This window comes from Schistocerca piceifrons, chromosome 11 (assembly GCF_021461385.2).
Source record: "Schistocerca piceifrons isolate TAMUIC-IGC-003096 chromosome 11, iqSchPice1.1, whole genome shotgun sequence".
NCBI lineage: Eukaryota > Metazoa > Arthropoda > Insecta > Orthoptera > Acrididae > Schistocerca > Schistocerca piceifrons.
The window spans coordinates 32,216,146-32,236,292 of NC_060148.1; the positions used below are offsets into that span (position 1 = coordinate 32,216,146).

Consider the following 20,147-nt stretch of genomic DNA (forward strand, 5'->3'; position numbering starts at 1 on the left):
GTGAGGTTGCTTATTTTGGTGTCTCGCGTTGATAGTTTACATTCAGGTCCGAGTCTGTGTTGGCTATTGTGGCTTGAAGAGTTGCTGTTGTGCAGATAACTAGTGTTTCCATTAAGGACGATGAGGGTGACGGTCACAACTCTTGCGGACGAAATATTTGTCCTCGACGTGAGCGAGGACTTGGAGCTGGAGAACTTCAAAGCGCTATGTGAAATGGAGTCGGGGTTTCCTTCGAGGGAAATTCTAATTGTATACAGCGGTCGGCCACTGACAGATGACAGAAAATCGCTGAAAGAGCACGGCGTTGCTGATGGGGATGTTGTGATACTTCAGCGTATGCAGGGCTCGTCTACGAGTCTCAGCGCCGCAGGTATGTTTGAGTAATTTAACATCAGTGAGAGCTTGTGCGCCCTAAGATTTTACCTTAAGTGTATACTACGTTCATACGCTTTCAAGATCAGCCAATTCCATATGGTGAAGGCGTCTACCTAGAGCTTCTAAATATGTTTTACTAGCACAAATAATACATGAGGCAAGAAGGGTACTCTGTTGAAATGATGAAATCTCTCATTTCAGAACAGTAATATTTCACTCATTCAACGAATTATCGTTAGCTGCTTATCGCATTTTTCATGCAACATTTTAAGCAGAACGGAACATATTGTTTGGAAATTAAACTCAAATACGTACTGGGACTTGGCACATTAAAATATTTGGCATTAGACGTCAGAAGATGCTGTGTCACTCTGCAACATGGCTTTATATGCATTTGTATTGTGCTATGTAATTATGACGTTGAAGAATTTGAAATAGTAGAAATAACTGGCGGTACAGATTTTATTAGTAGCATTTACGTAATAGTGGTTTTGCCCTATCATAAACAAGAAGTAGAATCTTTTGTGTAACTAACGTTTCAACAACAGGAAGATTTTCTCTCACTATTTTTATCATTTTTTTTTTTTTTTTTGTTTTTTACTCTGAGCAATACTTCTAATTCAGATTCTACACAGACAGCAAATGGATTCTTAGGTTTTCTTATTAACTTCTATTGGTTGCTGTAATCCATTTGTTGAAATTTTCTCGATTGTGTACGCCAACCTGGCATTGTTGGAGAATCCAGATTTCTTGTTCATTTCAGTGCCCCAGTTTTAATAGCTACATTCATATCTGAATTAACTGATCCTGGAACAAACTTTACCACCTCTCTGTACAGTTTTGTTGCGAATGGCTTTTGTCCACTTTTACTATAGGTCAACCCCTTTGATTCACGCTGTTTTCCTCCCTTTGGCCATTTAAATGTATATAAGAAACATAGTACCTGTTCAAAGGGTACCATCATGCTCCGAGATAAATCTTTAAACGAGCTTTACACCATGAGACCAATTCTCTAGCTCATAACAGGCAATAATGTTTGCTTTGTATGGTTATCTGTACTTTTCATTGAAAAGAAACTTTGAAGATAAAAAAGATTAATATAGAGTACTTTAAGGAAACAGTACTTAGTTAAATCATTCTGTAAGTTGTAGGCAGACTGTTTGAGTACAAAACTCTCTTAAAATGGTCTTCTGTGTTTATGTGTTGCCATCTCCCTTGTTTTAAGGATTTTTGCAATCACATTATAAATACTTAACATTTTCTTTGTGTTGAAATCACATTGAGTTCTGAACATTTAGAGGTCCAGCACCAGTGATAAGCATAACATGTGATGAGGAAACGATAAATAGGATGCAGACTTCAAAATATTTATGTTTCCATATCAATGAGAATTTAAACCATACAGAAACACATTTTGGAACTCTTAGAATATCTTAGTTCAGCCTCATTTGCATTTAGAATCATTGCAAATCTAGTGAAGAGAAAATTCATTAAGTAGACGTTTTGAATATTTTCATTGTGTTGAAATCAGACTCAGTTCTGGAGTAAGTAATCATTGCTAGAAAATATGCTGTAAGAATAATCTATAGTGGACACCCAGGATCACCATGTAGACATCTGTTAAAGAAGTTGGGCATTTGTACTGCTGCTTCTCAGTGTATTCATCTCCTCATTAAGTTTGTTGTAAATAATCCAGTGCCATTCAGAAGGAACAGTGACGCATATAATTACAGTACCAGAAGGAAAAATGACGTTCATTTCTCCACATTACAGCTGTCTTCAGCACAAACTAATATACAACATACATTCACTTAAAAAGTATTATTTAGGAAAGTTTTGTTTCTGCTGCCCGTGTGCAATTATTATGGTAATAATGCAGTGATATGGGCAAGTAGAAACTATATTTGTATGAGATCTGTTGTGCCAGTTGCCATTTAGAAAGTCTGGGTCAACTGAAAATACTGATAATGGATGTTGGCTTCATATCATGGCATAATAATGTTTTGGTGTATGACATCATGTATGTGCAAACTGGACATTGGTAATATTTTTCTGCATTTGTTATTTTTCGGAACATTGGTTGCAGTGACAGTGATCTCTAGTGTAGACAGAGGTGTAGAAAAAGTTAAAAAGTGACACTGTGGTTGCAAATTGGTGAAGCAGTACTGAAAGCACCAGTTAATCCAGATACTGCTGTTGCCACCACTACTACAGAAATATCCTCTTTTTTTCTGTTTGTTTGAAAAATATTTCATATTTTATATACATTGATTATTATAAAACAATAATGTCATGAAAAGAAGAAAACTGATGAAACATTTCCTGTTACGCAAAATAGATATCATCAAACACTATAATATAAGGATGTAATTACAGTTGGTAATTAAATTTATGTGACAATGCTCTAAGGAAACTGTGCCTTTTGTAAAGAAAGAATTTTCCTCTTCTCTTTAGTGGGTCACTGGAGAGTCTTGTTGATGCCTGGAAACTCAGAAGCACTTTATGAGTTTGAAATTTGTTTTATTTTATCAGCAAAGTTTGCAACCTGCGAGAGAGGTTCAGCAGTAAACTAACATTTGAAAGAACAGAGTTATATAATGGTGTCTGTTTGTGCAGTGTTGTTATTAATCCTGGCAACAAACCTCAGCAGTGAAAATAATGACTAATGTACTAGTTAAGTTAGAAACTGGTTATTGAGTGCACAGTAAACTTTGTATATACGCAGTCCCAATGTTTATTCAGTGAGTGGCATACGCTTGGAAATAATGATATGTTTTGGTGCCACATTTCATAAAATACAAATTTATTTACGGCAACTCATTGATGTTTAGCATCTGCCTCAGCTTTCATTGTTGTTCTGAAAATATAAACATGTACTGAAAACTATAGCATGATTTGTTTTTATGTGCTTGTTTCTTGTGATGGTACTGTTCTGTGGTGTAATCTGAGGTCTAGGTTAGGAAGGAAAGTGGTAATTTCGTTGTGAGTTGGAAAAGGCAATGAATGTCTCGTGATGATCTGCCCCCCCCCCCTACATTGTGCACTCTGTAGTATTATTTACGCTCCACTGAAATTGCAATCTAAAAAATGACATCCTAAGGAGGTCACAATACTTCCATAGTTAAAATTATGCCCAACAATATTATAGCTGTCATAGCAGTTGAGTAGTGCTGGTGAAAAGTTGGGACTAGTGCAGCAGGGGATACAACCCGTCGGCTTTGGACAATGACGTCACAAGTGGCCAATCGAGAAGCGATTCTTCTTAGTGTTGTAGCTCCCTTCAGTGGCTGATAAGTGTTTTTTGACTTTTTAAAAAAAAATCTCACGAGATAGAATAAACAGATCCACTTTATTAAGCAATCAGTAAAAAAACTAAACTGAAACATAACAGCAAAAGCGAAAATGGTAAACTGCTCTCTGGCGGCTTGTGACGTCCTTGTCCAAAGCCGACGGGTTGTATCCCCTGCTGCACTAGACCCGAAAAGTTGCCTTGTTGACAGGATTACTTTGGTCAAAGGTGACTGCGCATATCATATTATTCACTACTTTCGCTTCTATGTGATTACTCTGTAATTCACACTTGAAGTGTTTGGCAGAGTGCTCATAGTACTACTTTGAGACTGTGACCATTCCACTCTTAAATAGCACATGAAAAAATGAACACCTAAATCTTTCAGTGCAAGATCTGATTTCTCGTATTTTATCACGAGGCTCATTTCTCCCTAGGTATGTGGGAATCAATTAAATATTTGTGCATTTAGAGGAGAAAGTTGGTGTTGTAATTATTGCACTATTATTTAGTGCAATGTATCTTCACCCTGTTCTTAATTTACACAGCACCAAATCAGAAATTAGTCACCCCTAGTGAAATCACTACAGGCATCATTTAATGCCTTGCAATGCCATCCCTGGTCTTGGTAAACACCTGGGTTCAGTTACGAAGTAAGTCCACAAGGTTGTGCAAGTATGTTGCATCCAGGTTAAACCACCCTCTGAAGATTTGATCACGCAATTCCATCAAATTGTGGAGGGTACTGATATAGACATTTTACTTGCTGTTACAATATGTCCTACAGATTTTCTGTGGGGTTAAAGTGAGGTGATTTTACTGGCCAGTCAAGGCCTAATAGTGTGGAAAGTGTTCAGAAAATGAGTCGCAAATTCTTTCAGCGCGATGAAGTTTTCTATTGTCGTCTTGATGTGCTTGTGTGAACAGTGGCCTCTTTTGAGGAGACCGACTCTAAATGTTCATTGCATGCAGTTCCTCTTGCAATGTTCTCTTGCTAATGGCTTGAAATGGACCTTCATTCACTGCCTGCAGCAATTCCCGTTGTGTTTCAAACCAGTTTTGATTCACAGGCCATGAAATGTGTCTCCAGTTGCTCTCGGTCAATATCTTTTTCCGACCACGATTCTGATGATGATTGTCGTGGCCACATGTGGTACACCGCGCATAGCCACATTGAACAGTCTGCCACATCAACAAATGCAGCAACTTCGCAACTTTTTACCACTGTCATGTCTGTACACTTAGCCATGTTTATTTACATTATCTGCTTGATACATAAATGTCTCGGTTATCACTACTGCCTTGTGCTCATGTAGAGGCTGTGTGCACATAGTTGAGGATGTGACTCGATTACTGCCTCTTCTGGAAAGGCTTCACAATTCATATCAAAGTGCACAGGGGTGACTAATTTTCGTACTGTTAACTTGCGAGCAGCTAACAACTTCCTTTTGAATGAAACATGGACAACTGCCTTCCTTATAAACAGCTGGTGAAGAAGTCACTAATGTTGTTCCTGTACAACACTAGGATGATAGATCAGGACTATACTAATTAACCCTTATATTTCCAAACTTGTATTTTTCAGGGGAAAAAAAAGACCTCTTTGCAGTATGGCATAGATATACTTTTAGATTCTACTCGAGCATTCGATACCACTCATTTTATTTGACCCATAATATAACTGTATTGTGTTATGTGACATCATGGTGGTGCAGTGTGTTTGAAATAGATCATGTTTGCAGAGGGTGTGATGAAGAATGTGGTGGTGCCCTCTGGTATGGAATCTTTATGTTTATAAATTGTTTTTGAATGTTGTTAGTGATATTAGACTCCTTGAGTGCTGTTTGTGACAATAATGTTGAAAGTTTCCAGAATGAGATTTTCACTCTGCAGCGGAGTGTGCGCTGATATGAAACTTCCTGGCAGATTAAAACTGTGTGCCCGACCGAGACTCGAACTCGGGACCTTCGCAGGAGAGCTTCTGTAAAGTTGGAAGGTAGGAGACGAGGTACTGGCAGAAGTAGAGCTGTGAGTATCGGGCGTGAGTCGTGCTTCGGTAGCTCAGTTGGTAGAGCACTTGCCCGCGAAAGGCAAAGGTCCCGAGTTCGAGTCTCGGTCGGGCACACAGTTTTAATCTGCCAGGAAGTTTCAATGTTGAAAGTGTTTGTCGTGGTTTGGTATGAGCTATTTTAATGTTGGCAGTTATGGGCCGTGGACTTTTTTTCTAGTTTGGAATTATTAGTGCAGTGTGCTATTTTACAGGTTGCAATTTAATTTTCTATTTTGTTTTTTGTTAATTGTGGATGTGGCAACAAAGTTCACGAGTAGGACCCTACATGCTGCAGTGGGAGAGGACATGTTGAGTACCATTAAATTTCTGCAGTTATTTCGTTTAACTGCTGAGTTTGTGGAGAAGGTATGAGATTGACCAAAGTTGCTGCATCTTGCATTAGGGACCAGTGTATGTGGTGCTGACGGGACAATGTATGTCATTCTATCTGGAGCGATTCTTGGTTTGATAAGTCTAGGCTTGCTATTTGAAAGACTGTATTGATGACATATTGTTTTTGCTATTGCTAGACTTGTGTGTCACCTGACTGTGGTTGGTATGTATGTCTTTTGGTTTTCTCTGTTTGTTGTAGTATGTATGGTATGTGTGTTCGTGTACATAATTTTGCGTCTTGCAGACTGAAATTGGTAGTAATGCAAGTTTTTTTAGGGATTTTGGATTGTATCATTAGTTGTTGGTAATTATGTTGGATCTTGGTTTGTGGAATGTGTTTTACCTATGTTGATAAAGTTAGATTTACAATGTTAGTTATATGAGGAATGGTTTTCTTTTTTTTTTTTTTGGGGGGGGGGGGGGGGGTATTGTGGACATGTCATCTGATGTAGTCAGTACTGAATATTTTTAGTGTTCATGAGTTTTTGCTATGCATTGGTCTTGCTTTTAGACACTTGTAGTGCCATCTGTTTTAATATTTGTGTAGCACTATTGGTTTTTAAGTAGAGCTCTATACCGTAACTGGTCTGGTCTTTTTGATGCCAGTTAGTTTGTTTGCACCCCCTCCCAGCCCCCACCTCCTGCCCTGGCCTTTTTAACTAAGCAGATACTGACAGATGTGAATATTACCGAACTTTCAGTTTAATAATTTACAGTTGCAAAATGCTAAAATGAATTATTTAGAGAAGAATGGACGTACTGGAAGATGCCAACTTCAGGGAAGATCAGTTTGGATCTCAGAGGAATTTACTGATGCTACTGCTGCTCTCAGAAGATAGGTTAAGGAAAGGCAAATTTCTGCTTTATAGCATTTGCAGACGTAGAGAAAGCTTTGACGATGTTGACTGAAATAACACTCTTTGAAATTCTGAAGGTAGCAGGGGTAAAACAGAGGAAGCAAAAAGCTATATACAACTTGTGTAGAAATGAGATGACAGTTATAAGAGTTGAGGGCTGTAAAGGGGGAGGAGCAGTTGAGAAGGGAGTGAGACCATGATTGTATTGTAGTCTGCTCCTGATGTTATTCAGTCTGTACACTGAGTAGACAATAAAAGAAACAGAGGGATAATTTGGTGAAGGGTGTCAAATTCAGGAAGAAGAAATAAAACCTTTTAGGTCTGGCAGTGACACTGTAACTCAGTCAGACAGGAAAGGATGCAGAAGAGCATTCAAACAGAATGGACAGTGTCTTGAAAGGGGTTTGTAAGATGAACATCAACAAAAGCAAAACGAGGGTAATGGAACATAAACGAGTTACACCAGTGATGCTGAGGAAGTTAGATTAATATACAAGACACTGACATAATTGATGGCACCCAAAGCAGAGAGGATATGACATGTAGACTGGCAATGCCAAGAAAAGTATTTCTGGACAAGAGAAATTTGCTAACATCAAATATAGATTTGAGTGTTAAGAAATATTTTCTGAAGGCCATTACCTGGAGTGTAGGCATGTATGGAAATGAAACCCGGATGATAAACAGTTTAGACAAAAAGAGAAAAGAAACTTTTAAAAATGTGATACTACAACAGAAGAATGCTGGAATTAGGTGGGTAGCTAATCTAAGTAGTGAGTAGAACTGGGACAAAAAGAAATATGTTGCACAACTTGACTAAAAGAAGGGATCTGTTGATAGGACACATTCTGAGACATAAAGGGAACATCAATTTAGTATTTGGGGGGAGGGGGGGGGGGGGAGTGTAGAAAAAGGACAAGAAGCAAATACAGTAAGCAGCTTCAAAAGGAAGTAGTTAATCAGAGGTGAGAAAGGATGTGCAGGATAGAATAGCACAGAGAGCTGCATCAAACCAGTCATTGGACTGAGATTTGCAACAAGAACAATGTTGTTTTGTGTTTCATAGAGGACCTGCACTGGACACTGCATTATATGTGTTTTGGTATTGTGGGGCATGGCAACCCTTTTTTTCCCCCAAATAATGTTCCTTTTTCATTTCATAATTGTTTCAACGAGAACATATGGTGTAGTTTTCCTTCGTGTAAAATTCTGTAGTCATGTTTAAATGTAGGACAGTAATCTGCCACAATGCATTGCTTGGCTTGTGTTGAAATGTGCGAAGTTCTGTAACATATAGGTGACCTACTTCTGCTGCAGAGGGAGCCAATTTAAGCCTCTTCAGATATTGGAAGAGCTGAGGCTGGAGTGATGCATGTGACATCTTCAAGCTGTAAAAAGATGACCTATGTTCCTCCGTGCTTCTAACATCTATCTCCACCTTTCCATCAAGTTATACCCTAGAGCTCAAGTTGTAATGATGCCTCATATGTGATATAAACATTTAATGTTCATTCTTCACCCTCTTTATTTAACAATTTACATTAATTTTATACCATTAAAATACTATTTTTAATAACCAGAGATTTTTCAGTCCCTTGCAATGTGGGAGTTATATAGAGAAAAAATGGGTAGGTCCTTAATGCAGTTTAATTTTGTACTGCAGTCATTACAAAGGAGATCTTTAAATGCCCCCCACACCCCACCCTCACTCTCACACCCTATGGTCAGGATTTTTAGTATGTTGTTCATTACAGCCCCCCTCCCCCGTTTACCACTTAAAAAAAAATTGTGACTATGCCGATTTTGTCCCTAATTTTCCTTTGCTGATTGGACTAAAGTTCTTCATGGTTGTTAAGTTATTATTGATGGAACAAAATTTAACCCTAGAGTGGGTTATAAAGTGCACCAACCACAAATAATAATTGTCTTGTACCATTGCATTGTTGTTTTACAATTGTGAACCTGTAACTCTTCCTTCACTATTGCTTTAGTTAACACTGTGATAAGTGGTGCTCTCATATGTCCAAGTGAACAACAGTAATGTGAAATAAACAGCGAGCTAGGTGAGGAAAAATTTGAAATTCTTGCAAATAAATGATCTAGGTTCTGAAGTAGTGGCGTAGTCCCACAATGAAGCAGTTGTCTACAAGATAATAGCAATCAGATAAATGGTTGGCTGGAATCTGATGCAACTGTGGTTTTTAATGCCTCAAGCGGGTCATTACTGTGGGGTAACACTTGTATGCGGCAACAGAATGATATAATTAATGTTTATTTTAATGCTGTTTATGAAACGACAATTTAGCTCATGTAAGTTTATTTTATCATTGTTTAACCAAACCAAGATTAAACTGTGATTTTGCTCATACATGTTTATCTTGGTAACAAAAGACAGCCATTCTTTACATGTGTACAAAGTAAGCCACGTGCCCGCTCATGTTATAAAAAAGGGGCCTTCCCACTCAGGTGTTAAATGGGAGTGCAGATAATATATTAGTTCTAAAAACTTGTCAGTATTTCCATAGCAAAACTTTAAAGTGGTTTATCATTGCAGTGGAGTTACAGAATTTGGTGAGGAAGCATAAACAAACATGCACTGTGCATAAGATGGATCACAATTCATTCATTTGTTCATTCATATGTAGTGCATGAATTCCTAATTGGATGGGGATTCCTAAGGGACCAAACTGCTGAGTTAATCGGTCCCTAGACTTACACACTACTTAAACTAACTTATGCTGAGAACAACACACACCCCCATGCCCGTGGGACAACTCGAACCTACGGCTGGAGGGGCCGCGCAATCCGCCTCAAACTGCGCGGCCACTCCACGTGGCTCATATGTATTCCCCGAGTTCTAATATTCTGACAAATTATTGAAGGAGTGAGTGAAAATGTATCCTTCAGCTTCATTTCTGAATACATAGTGCTTCACTTTTCAGCTTTGTGTACCTGCAATTCATAAGCCTTTTGCATCGGAGTATAATGGTCCATCTGCACACTAGACAGCAATGTATACTGGGTATGGAAATTATTTTGAGCTCTGGTACTGTGGTTGTGAGATTGAAAGGAAATGATCGTATGGCATTTTTGTGTGGGAGACCTGATCTGGAGTTGTTCAGCCACCTAGTGGATGTCTTTTTATTTGATTCCACTTCGGTGATTTGCGCCTCTACAACGATGAAATGGCAATGAATATAGCACAACACACAGGCCATGAGCAGATAAAATCTCCAACCAAGCCGAGAATTGAATAAAGGTCCCTTGTATGGCAGTCAGCCACACCAACCACTGAGTGATGGAGGTGGACAGCTGTAGAGTCAGTAGACTTGCTAGATGGCTGTAGTCTACCATGCCATTGTCATCACGGCCATTCATTACAAGTCGGTGATCTACATATGCATGCATACTCCACAATCCACTGTGAAGTGGTACTTAGCACAGTAGCACACGTCAGGACACCTCATTGTTCTGATTGTATATGGTATGTGAGAATGACTGCCTAAATGTTTTGCGCAAGCTTAAATTAATTTTGTCTTCTTCATCCCTGTGGGAGTGTTAGGGGGCTGAAGAATAGAAGCTTGACATAACTTGAATAAATTTCTACATGACAGGAAAAAAATTCAAAAATGATATTTTTGTGTATATAAAGTCAGATCGAAGATATGTTATACCTTCATCTTCAGCAATACAGCCCTTGATGGGCCTTGGCCTCCTCAATAATCTTCCTCCAAACATCTGTTCTCTCCTTTTCTCTTCCGTCCTTGGATCTCCATCTTGTTAAGGTCAGCTAATACATTGTCCAGCTACTTAGCTCGTGGTCAGCTTTCCTTCTGCCGGTATATAATCTATCTTTTATTATTCGTTTGGGCAACCTGACAGCTGTCACCTTCTCTGTATGTCCTAAACAGCATATTCTTAGAGATTTAATAAATTTCATTGTATTATTCCCAGGTGTGTGCTCTTGTTTTTGATGGTTGTAGCTTACTCTCCAACTCGCTGCCCCTCTCATAGACCCACAAATTTTTTGCAGAATTTTTCTTTCAAATGTCCTTTGGTTGTTCGATTTTGCTTCTGTTGTTGTCCACATCTCTGACTCATATGTAACAAATGGACGCACAAGGGAATAGTATACTCTTGACTTATAGGAAATTTTGTTGTAGAATGTATATACTTTCGGATTGAAGGAAACCACTCACTGGAAAGCAAAAGCGTGGAGTTTTCGATAGGCACGCACAAAAGAAAAGAAAAAGCTATCCTTCGACAAGTGGTAACCTAAGAGGAAAAAAAAAGCGCGCGCGCGCCCACACACACACACACACACACACACACACACACACACACACACACACACACACCTCTTAACTTGGTTGTTCTTATGATTAGACAAGATGTATATGTCCCTTTCATTCAGCACCGGAGAAAATATCTTGGCTGCTGTATTCGATAAAGTTACACCTCCATAATATTCACAAGCTAACTTTTCTCTTTTCTGATATGCAGGAAATACTCCTGTTTTTCAATTGTCAGACATGCTTTCATTTTTCCATCTTGTTTATTAGTGCATGTATTTCACACTTTAGAGGTTACAGCAAAATTTTGTAAGTTGTGACACTATCACATCTTCACCTCATGCACAGTTAATTTTCAATTTATATATCACAGACTCGACCTAGTGCATTGCTGGTCATTTTGCTTGTTTCCTTTCCTCTTTTATTGTCCCTATATTCTCCTTCTCTTCATGTGGATCTCTTGATATCTGGCCTGAGTTGTTACTGACCGTGTCTTCCAAATATTCTGCCCGTTTCTACAATGTTTTTTGTCTGCTCTAGTTATCTTACCATTTATATTTTTAGATGGTTTTTGTGTACCTTTTGCATGATATATTTTGTTCTGGTCCTTTAATTCTTCTCTCTCTTGAAAGTTTCCTATCAGCCAATCCTTTTCTTTTTCTTACATGTGCTATAAGCATTAGACCTTAATTCTTTATACACCTCCACATTTATTCATTCTCTCTCTCTCTCTCTCTCTCTCTCTCTCTCTCTCTCTCTCTCTCTCTCTGTGTTCAGCATTCTCATTCTTACTGAATTGTTATGTTCTATTGTGAGTCCACATTTGTCATCAAACCATACATGTCGTGCCATTCTTACTCCAATTATTTCTTCTGATGCCTTTTCCCCTCTTTTGTTTTGTTGCCAGCCTTTAGGACACCTTTAGTTTTCATTTGGTAAGTTTTTAAAATTTCACGATGATTCCGTTTTTCTATAGTCCAGTTATCTTGTTTTCCTATTCCACTTTTATGTATTACAGCTGACTTCTCTCTCACTATGACTTTTACAGCATAGTGGTCTGAATCACAGTTTGGATCCCTGCAGCTCCGTACATCCACGACTGACATGGATCATCATGCTTTTACTAACTCGTGGTCTATTTGATCAGCTATTTCACTTACACTTGACTTCCGAATTCCAAAATGTATTCGTTTGTGAGGAAAACAGGTACTCTGGATGAGGAACTTATTTCTAGCAGCAAACTGACATAACATAGCTCCATTCTAATTACTTTCTTCATATTAAGTGTATGTCCCTGATACTCATCGACATTCATTTTGCACAACCTGTGTATTAAAGTCACTTGAAACTGGCAACATGTTGAGGTTTAGTATTTTAGTACACAGACTTTCAAGGGCTATGTGAAACTGTTTATTTCTTCTTCTGCTTCTTCTGTTGGTATGTATGGCACTTCAATAAAATTCTTCAGGGTGTCAGACCGCATCGTCATAATTTTAAAATGCGCCAACGTTTCGGCCAGCGTTGCAGCTAGCCTTCATCAGGGGCTGCAACGCTGGCCGAAACGTTGGCGCATTTTAAAATTATGACGATGCGGTCTGATACCCTGAAGAATTTTATTGAAGAAGACAATGGCCGCGGAAGCCTACGTTTACATGTATGGCACTGTTAATGTTATATTCTTAATTTTTTGTTTTATTCTCAGCTTGCCAAGTCTTTCATTTATATATTCAGTTTCCAAAAGACTTCTCCTAATCTCTTATTATAAGCCCTGGTGCAGATAGACCTGTCCTTCTTTCTGGTCAACTATACAGTGGAGAATACGGAGGCATATCTGTCTATCCTTGTCCTTGCCATCTCGCTTTTTGTAGTGTCACAGTATTACACTTAAACTTCATGTCTTCTTGAGCTGGTTCTTTCATTTTTTCAGGTTTTGATGCTGTTCATGTGTTCCAAGTTACTATTGCCAAATCTTTTGTCATTTTCCTGTGATGAAGTCATGTTCTGAATGTCGGTTGCATTACTTATTTTTTATTTATTTCTTGTGACTTGTAGCCAGAAGGACATACACCCATCTGTAAGTGTTTCAGAGTTTTACATGAACAAGGCTTGGTATAGTAGATGTTAATAGTTGATGATGTGTTAGTTGTATGAAATCAGTTTGCTGGTTTGCATACAGTTTACACTAAAAAACACGTTATTGATACCTGTACTGTTATGAAACTTCCTGGCAGATTACAACTGTGTGCCGGATCGAGACTCGAACTCGGGACCTTTGCCTTTTGCGGGCAAGTGCTCTACCATCTGAGCTAGCCAAGCACGACTCAAGCCCCGTCCTCACAGCTTTAATTCCACCAGTACCTCGTCTCCTACCTTCCAAACTTCACAGAAGCTCTCCTGCGAACCTGGAAGGTAGGAGACAAGGTACTGGGCGGAATTAAAGCTGTGAGGACAGGGCATGAGTCGTGCTTGGCTAGCTCAGATGGTAGAGCACTTTCCCGCAAAAGGCAAAGATCCTGAGTTCGAGTCTCGGTCGGGCACACAGTTTTAATCTGCCAGGAAGTGTTCCATCAGATTCGTGCTACAGGTTACCTTGAGTGTGTATTCGGTGAAGATGGCAAGGGAATGATACATTATTAAATCTAAACTAAACAAAACTCAACTCCATCTGAACAAGCCTTGAAGGCCCGACGGTACCAACTGATCACCATGTCATCCTCAGCCATGCGTATTGTGGAAACTATAAATTTTTTATTTGCCTTAAATGTGTGGAACCACAGCTTCGAGAGAATGTTTGACTGTATTTGACCATAACATTAGTAGTAGATTAGCTTTCTTCAGAATGTCTGCATATCTTGGAGTAAGCTTCTGCAATCGATAAAAACTGGAACGTTTCCAATTGGGAGGTGTCCCATGTATTATCTGAGGTTCTTGTTCTGATTTTGTAATGTGACAGTTTTGCAGTGAGTGGTTATTTGCCCCACACCCAACCTACATCATGAAGGACGTGGAGTTTTTTTTTTAAGTGTTTACTCCTCAAGGAAGCCCTCCCTGTCCTGTGTTATGGGACATATATTGTCTGTTTCCTCTGCCCAGGCATGGCTCGGAATGGCGTGCTTTTAGCTAAGCTGCTGCCAACATAGCCCTTGGCTTCTTTGTCTTAGACATGCTAAACCTATCTGGTATAATGAGGTACATTACATTTTTGCAATGACAGGTGCTTTGCGACACTTGCAAATGGGTCATTCCATGCCAAACTGAGCCTGAGGCTTATTTTTTGAAAAAATGGCAAATTTAACAATGTTATAGTTTTTTGAATCTACAAAAGTTGAATTTTACTGTCCTGAAAAAATTATAAAAATTACATAATTAGCTGAGGAAATATAGTTAAACAAAGTTGGCGATTCTACAGATGAGGATGGAAAACAAAAGGTTTGCTTTTTGTGTTGGCAGCTGTTTAAATTTGGGTTGCAGCAATTGTTGATGTTTTAATTGTTTAATTTCAAGAGCAGAATCTTATCTTCCTGACAAACTTCAGTTTTTAAAGAAAGGTAAGTTATTAAGTATGCAGCTAATTCACAAAAGTTACTATGTATTTAGTGTCCCACCCGTGACAAAAAACATGAAAAAGTTTACCTTCTAACTCAGCAATTATAGTAATTCTATATATTTTAGGTTAGAAGTAAGAAAAACAAATAAAAACATCCAATGAACCATAAGGCACCTTCTAAGTTGTAAATGATCATCTATAAATGTTAAAAGAAATTGTGTCCCACCCGTGACAGATTTTTGGATGTTAGTCAAATCTAAACCATTTAACACTTCTTGTTATTGTGAAGTTAAATTGGTTGATATAACAAGTGCTTTGATGGTTTACACTAAATAAAAACTTACTGTTTATTCAGAAAATGGGGAAAACAGCATCAGCAGAGCGTATGAGAAAACTTCGAGAAAAACTGAAGAAAGATACCAGCAAGTACAATGTCCATAAAGAAAAAGAAAGAGAGCGGGATAAAAGAAGAAGGGAAAATATGAAGATGAAGGTATCCTCCAGTGAAAAATCTTTATTGGAATATCGAAAGAGGGAAGCTGAAAGAAAAAGGAAGTACAGACTTAAACTAAAATCCGTATTAATTGAAGATCAGTCTGAGACCTGTATTTCCCAGTTAGGATCATATAAATGTTCTCAGTCCCTTGGCAAAGCTGTTTCTCGGGTAAAGAAGTTGCTTCCTTCAAGCCCCTCAAAAAAATCAGCAGTAATAAAAAAGCTTGTAAGTGAAAGCTTACCTAAAAAGGTAGTAAAGCAGATTTTCCCAGTAGTGAAGAAGACATCTCGAAAACTTACAGGTGATAATCTGCTCAAAATACAAAATTTTTTCACAAATGATGAAATCAGCAGGCAGACATCTGGCATAAAGGATGTAAAGTCTATTGTAGACCATGAAACTGGGAAAAGAGTTAGCTTGCAAAAACGTCACATGAATATGACAGTTAAGGAAGCATTTTTTCTTTTTAAGCAAGACAATCCAGATATTGATATCAAGATTTCAAAATTCTACTAGTTGCGACCTAAAAATGTTGTTCTAACGTCTCAAATGCCTCACAATGTATGTGTGTGCAGATATCATGCTAACTTCAACTTCATCATTGAAGCCATTCACAAAGAAATAGCTAGTTTCCCTGCTACTCACACTCACCTTATGAATCTTGTTTGCTGTGATGTAGAAAGTGAAATATGCATGACAAGTCAATGCAAGATATGCATCATGAATTTACACGCATTAATAGATGGAAAGTTTGATTTGTGTGACATAATATCTTGGAGAAAATGGACCGAACATGAGTGTCACCCTAAACAGACTACTACCAGTGGAACACTTTGTGAAGTTCTCTCTGATCTTCAGTCTCAACTAAAAACATTCAAAGAGCACTTCTTTGTCAAAAGGATGCAATCTGGAGCTTTCAAGACAGCGAAAGCATCAGTTAGTGATGATGAAGTGGTATTGCAAATAGATTTTGCAGAAAACTATGTAGCACTAGCACAAGATGAGATACAAAGTGCCCACTGGAGTCATACACAGATTACAGTGGTCACTATTTGTGTTTGGATGAAAAAAGGGCTACAGTCATTTGCAATTGTGAGCGATGAACTGTGCCACGACAAGTACTCAGTTTATGCATGTTTGAAGAGTATAATAAGTAAGCTGAAACAAGAGCTTCCCAATTTGACCTCGATACGAATTTTCTCTGATGGTTGCGCAGGTCAATTTAAGAACAAATTCACCATTTCTAACCTCTGCTACATGATGCAAGACTTTGGAGTGTCTGGAGAATGGTTTTTCTTTGCAACATCACATGGGAAAGGTGCAGTGGATGGCATTGGAGCTGTAACAAAAAGGGCTGTTTGGAATAAAGTTAAGCAAAGAAAAGTCATCATCAGCAATGCACAGGAGTTTTTAGACTGTGCCAAATCATCTGTTTCTGGAATAAACTTTCTTCTTCTGATGAAAGATCATATTGATGAAAACAGAGACCTTCTGGATGGCCACTGGAAAGCTGTTAAAAAAATAAAAGATATTCGCAGCAAGCATTACTTCAACGGTTACAATACCTGTAACCTAGTATGTGGTAGAACTTTCCTAAAATCAGATTTAGAGAAAGTGGAGGTTTTCCCACTTTCACCCAACATATATTCACTAATCTACACAGATTCTGAGATGAGTGATGAGGAATCATATCCTGATGTCCTGTTGACATCCAATTCCCAAGAAGTTACAGGTTCAGAACCAGCTGTGGAACAAATCATGGCAGGAACATTTATTTTAGTTGAGTTCCAAACTGCAAGAAAGAAATCCACTACATACAGATACGCTGCAATTGCACAGAGAAGTGTAGAAGACAATGGGGAAATACAGATTATGTGTATGCGATCTGTTGGGGACTCAGCAAAGGTATTTAAAGCTGACGAGGAGGATGTATCCTACATAGAGTTTAAACAAGTTCTTGCTATTCTCCCGAATCCAAATGTCAAACATGTTAGGGACACCTTATATTATGAGTTTCCTGGCAATTTAGACATTTTCGAAAGTGGGTGAGAGGCCAAGTGTATTTTTTCAAAGTGGTACATTCTTCAAGTGAAATAATTAAGTACTCAGAACTGTAAACTAATACCATACCAAAATTTATATTATTTATAAGCAACAAAAATGTTCTACAAAGTTATTAAAACTTAAAGTGTCCTCTAAGTATATGTTACCTACTGATTCATAGCTAACTGACATAATAAAATCAGTTTAAATAAAAAAAAAAAGATTGTACTTAACATGAGTCCCACCCGTGACAATTCCTTGTCCCACCCGTGACAGTCTTTGATTGCAATTATTGTAAGTAAGTATTACTAATCTAATATTTATTGATATTATGTCATGTAGAGAATTTTTTATTAATGTGAATTCAATATTTTCAGGAGAAAATAAGTGTATAAATCACAGAATTCTTCTAAAATGTTGGTGGTTATTCAATGCTACGTCTATTTGCTGTCCCACCCGTGACAAAGTTTTAAAGATGAATAACAGCTCAATATGTAAACTTCTGACATTCAGATTTAAAGGGAAGGTAAAACAATTATTTCTAAGGCAACCAGTCAATTTTTACTTTATTTCTACTTATACTTCATGTTATATCAGCATCTGACTGTTGAAAAACGTAGTGCAACTGTCCCACCCGTGACAATGGAATCCCCCAAATTTCATTTACTGAGATTTTCATTTTACAGTTTGATGATACACTGATAGGATTTGTGAGAATAAAAAAATGAAAAATACACGGTGACATACATTTTAATTAATTATGTTTAATAAAATATACCTTTGAAATTCTTGTAAACAGTTAACTCTCTTGTTTTGGCACATATGATCATTTACTCATCACACCATCTGTCCTTTACAATTTCCTCTTTTACCTCTTTTCCTTGTGCCTGTAATCTGAAGCCAGTGCTCTAATGCACCAGTTTGGGTAACCTCATCTGGTACCGGTTTTGTTGGATAGTGATGCTTTGTGCATTGTAGTTCTGTTTCTGTGCTGCCTGAAGGCCTATCTCTCTGCTCTTTTTGTCATGCATGCAGAGTGCTTCTGCTCATCTGGATTTGAATTTTAGTTGATCTTTCTGTTGATCATAGTGAATTTTGAAATGCTCCCTGTCCCAGTAGTAACAAACAATTGATAGCAACCATATCCATCGTGGAGAATTAGCAGCTCATTAGAATTTCCACATTAAAATAAAAATGAAATATAATCAGGTCAAACATTGTTGAAGTTGGCTGAATTATTTGAAATATATTATAAATTAAAGTAGGTATACATAAATAATGAATATAATTGGTCAAAAATGTATTCTGGTGCTACAAATCAATTAAAATATTCACTTTCACTACACTTTATTTAATCTCGTATGTGCACTCACAAAGGCACGCAAATGCTTACTGATTCGTGTTTTACACAAAAAGTATGTTCGAATTCACTTGCGCGTCTAACTAGTTTATTACATCAAAATGTGATTTTTGTCACATAACTGGTACTGTGGAACAAACAAATAATTTGCAGAGCTGAACGTACCAGTTGTAATTCTTCAATCTGAGTGAGATTTGAGAATTCTAATAGAAAAATGTAGAGAATTTAATCTAGAAACACATATTGCCATCATTGACTACAAATAAGGTCTTTGGAAAAAGTCATTAATTGGTTTTCTGCAAATGGGCTTTCTCTAAACTTTGAAAAAACACACTAAATCTAATTTTCTGCTGCAAAAAGTACAGTTCCTTCAGTAAATATAACACAGCAGACAGGGTAGAGCATACTAAGTTTTTGGGTGTACATATAGATGAGAATCTTAATTGGAAAATTCATGTTTTGCATCTTCTAAAGCGACCAGGTTCATCAACTTTTGCAATCAGAACAATTACCAATTTTGAGGATATAGAAATTAGTAAGCTAACATACTTTGCATACTTTCACTCTCTGAAACCATACGGAATAATATTTTGGGGTGACTCAACATTTAGACAAAAAGTATTCACTGCTCAAAAGAAAGTGGGTAGAGTAATGTGTGGGATTTATAGTTGCACATCTTGCAGGCATCTTTTTAAAAGATTGGGAATTCTTACAACAGCCTCACAGTACATTTACTCACTAATGAAATTTGTTCTCAACAACTTGGACCAGTTTAAAAACAACAGTGACATTCATGATTATAACACCAGAAAAAAGAAAGACTTACACTATCCTTTACTCATCCTATCTTTGGCACAGAAAGTGGTAAAATAAGCCGCTATAAAAATTTTTGACAAATTACCAGATGAAATAAAATGTCTGACAGACAGCAGTAATAGCTTCGAGAATAAATTGAAATCTTATCTCCTTGAGTAATCCTTCTGTACCATAGATGAATTCGTGAATAGGAATAAATAAATCTATAAATATAGTATATGCATTTTGTGCCATTTAAGGGAATGGGGTAAATAATAGAAATATTAATCTTTAACTCTGTATTGCAATACATATATATTAAAAAATCTTGTTTCATATGTGCATTACTTGTGCACTTGACACATTCCACACCATAACTGCTACCGTACTGTGTGATTGATCAATGGAACACGCAACCAACTAACTAACTAACTAACTAAGAAGCCTTTAATAAATTCAACATAAACAAATCATTATGGATTCTACAAATTATTATGGATTCTAGTGTGCAATCCAGTTCCCCAGCTACTTATTGATAATATATGCAAAATACAGAACAGATTATGTATCAATAAAGGGGACAAACTGTCAGAGTGGGGCAGAATCCAGACAGAAGTGTTACAGGGTTGTGGCCTTTTACCACTACTGTT

At 37.5% G+C, this 20,147-nt stretch overlaps 1 protein-coding gene across 1 annotated transcript in view; it reads left to right on the forward strand.

Moving 5' to 3' along the window:
* LOC124720387 (protein DDI1 homolog 2) overlaps positions 1–20,147 on the forward strand; it is a 157,731-nt gene continuing 137,584 nt past the window's right edge. The window contains exon 1 of the mRNA XM_047245722.1: positions 1–370. Coding sequence (XP_047101678.1) covers positions 121–370 — 250 coding nt within the window. The 5' untranslated portion in view covers positions 1–120. The remainder of the gene's footprint in view (positions 371–20,147) is intronic.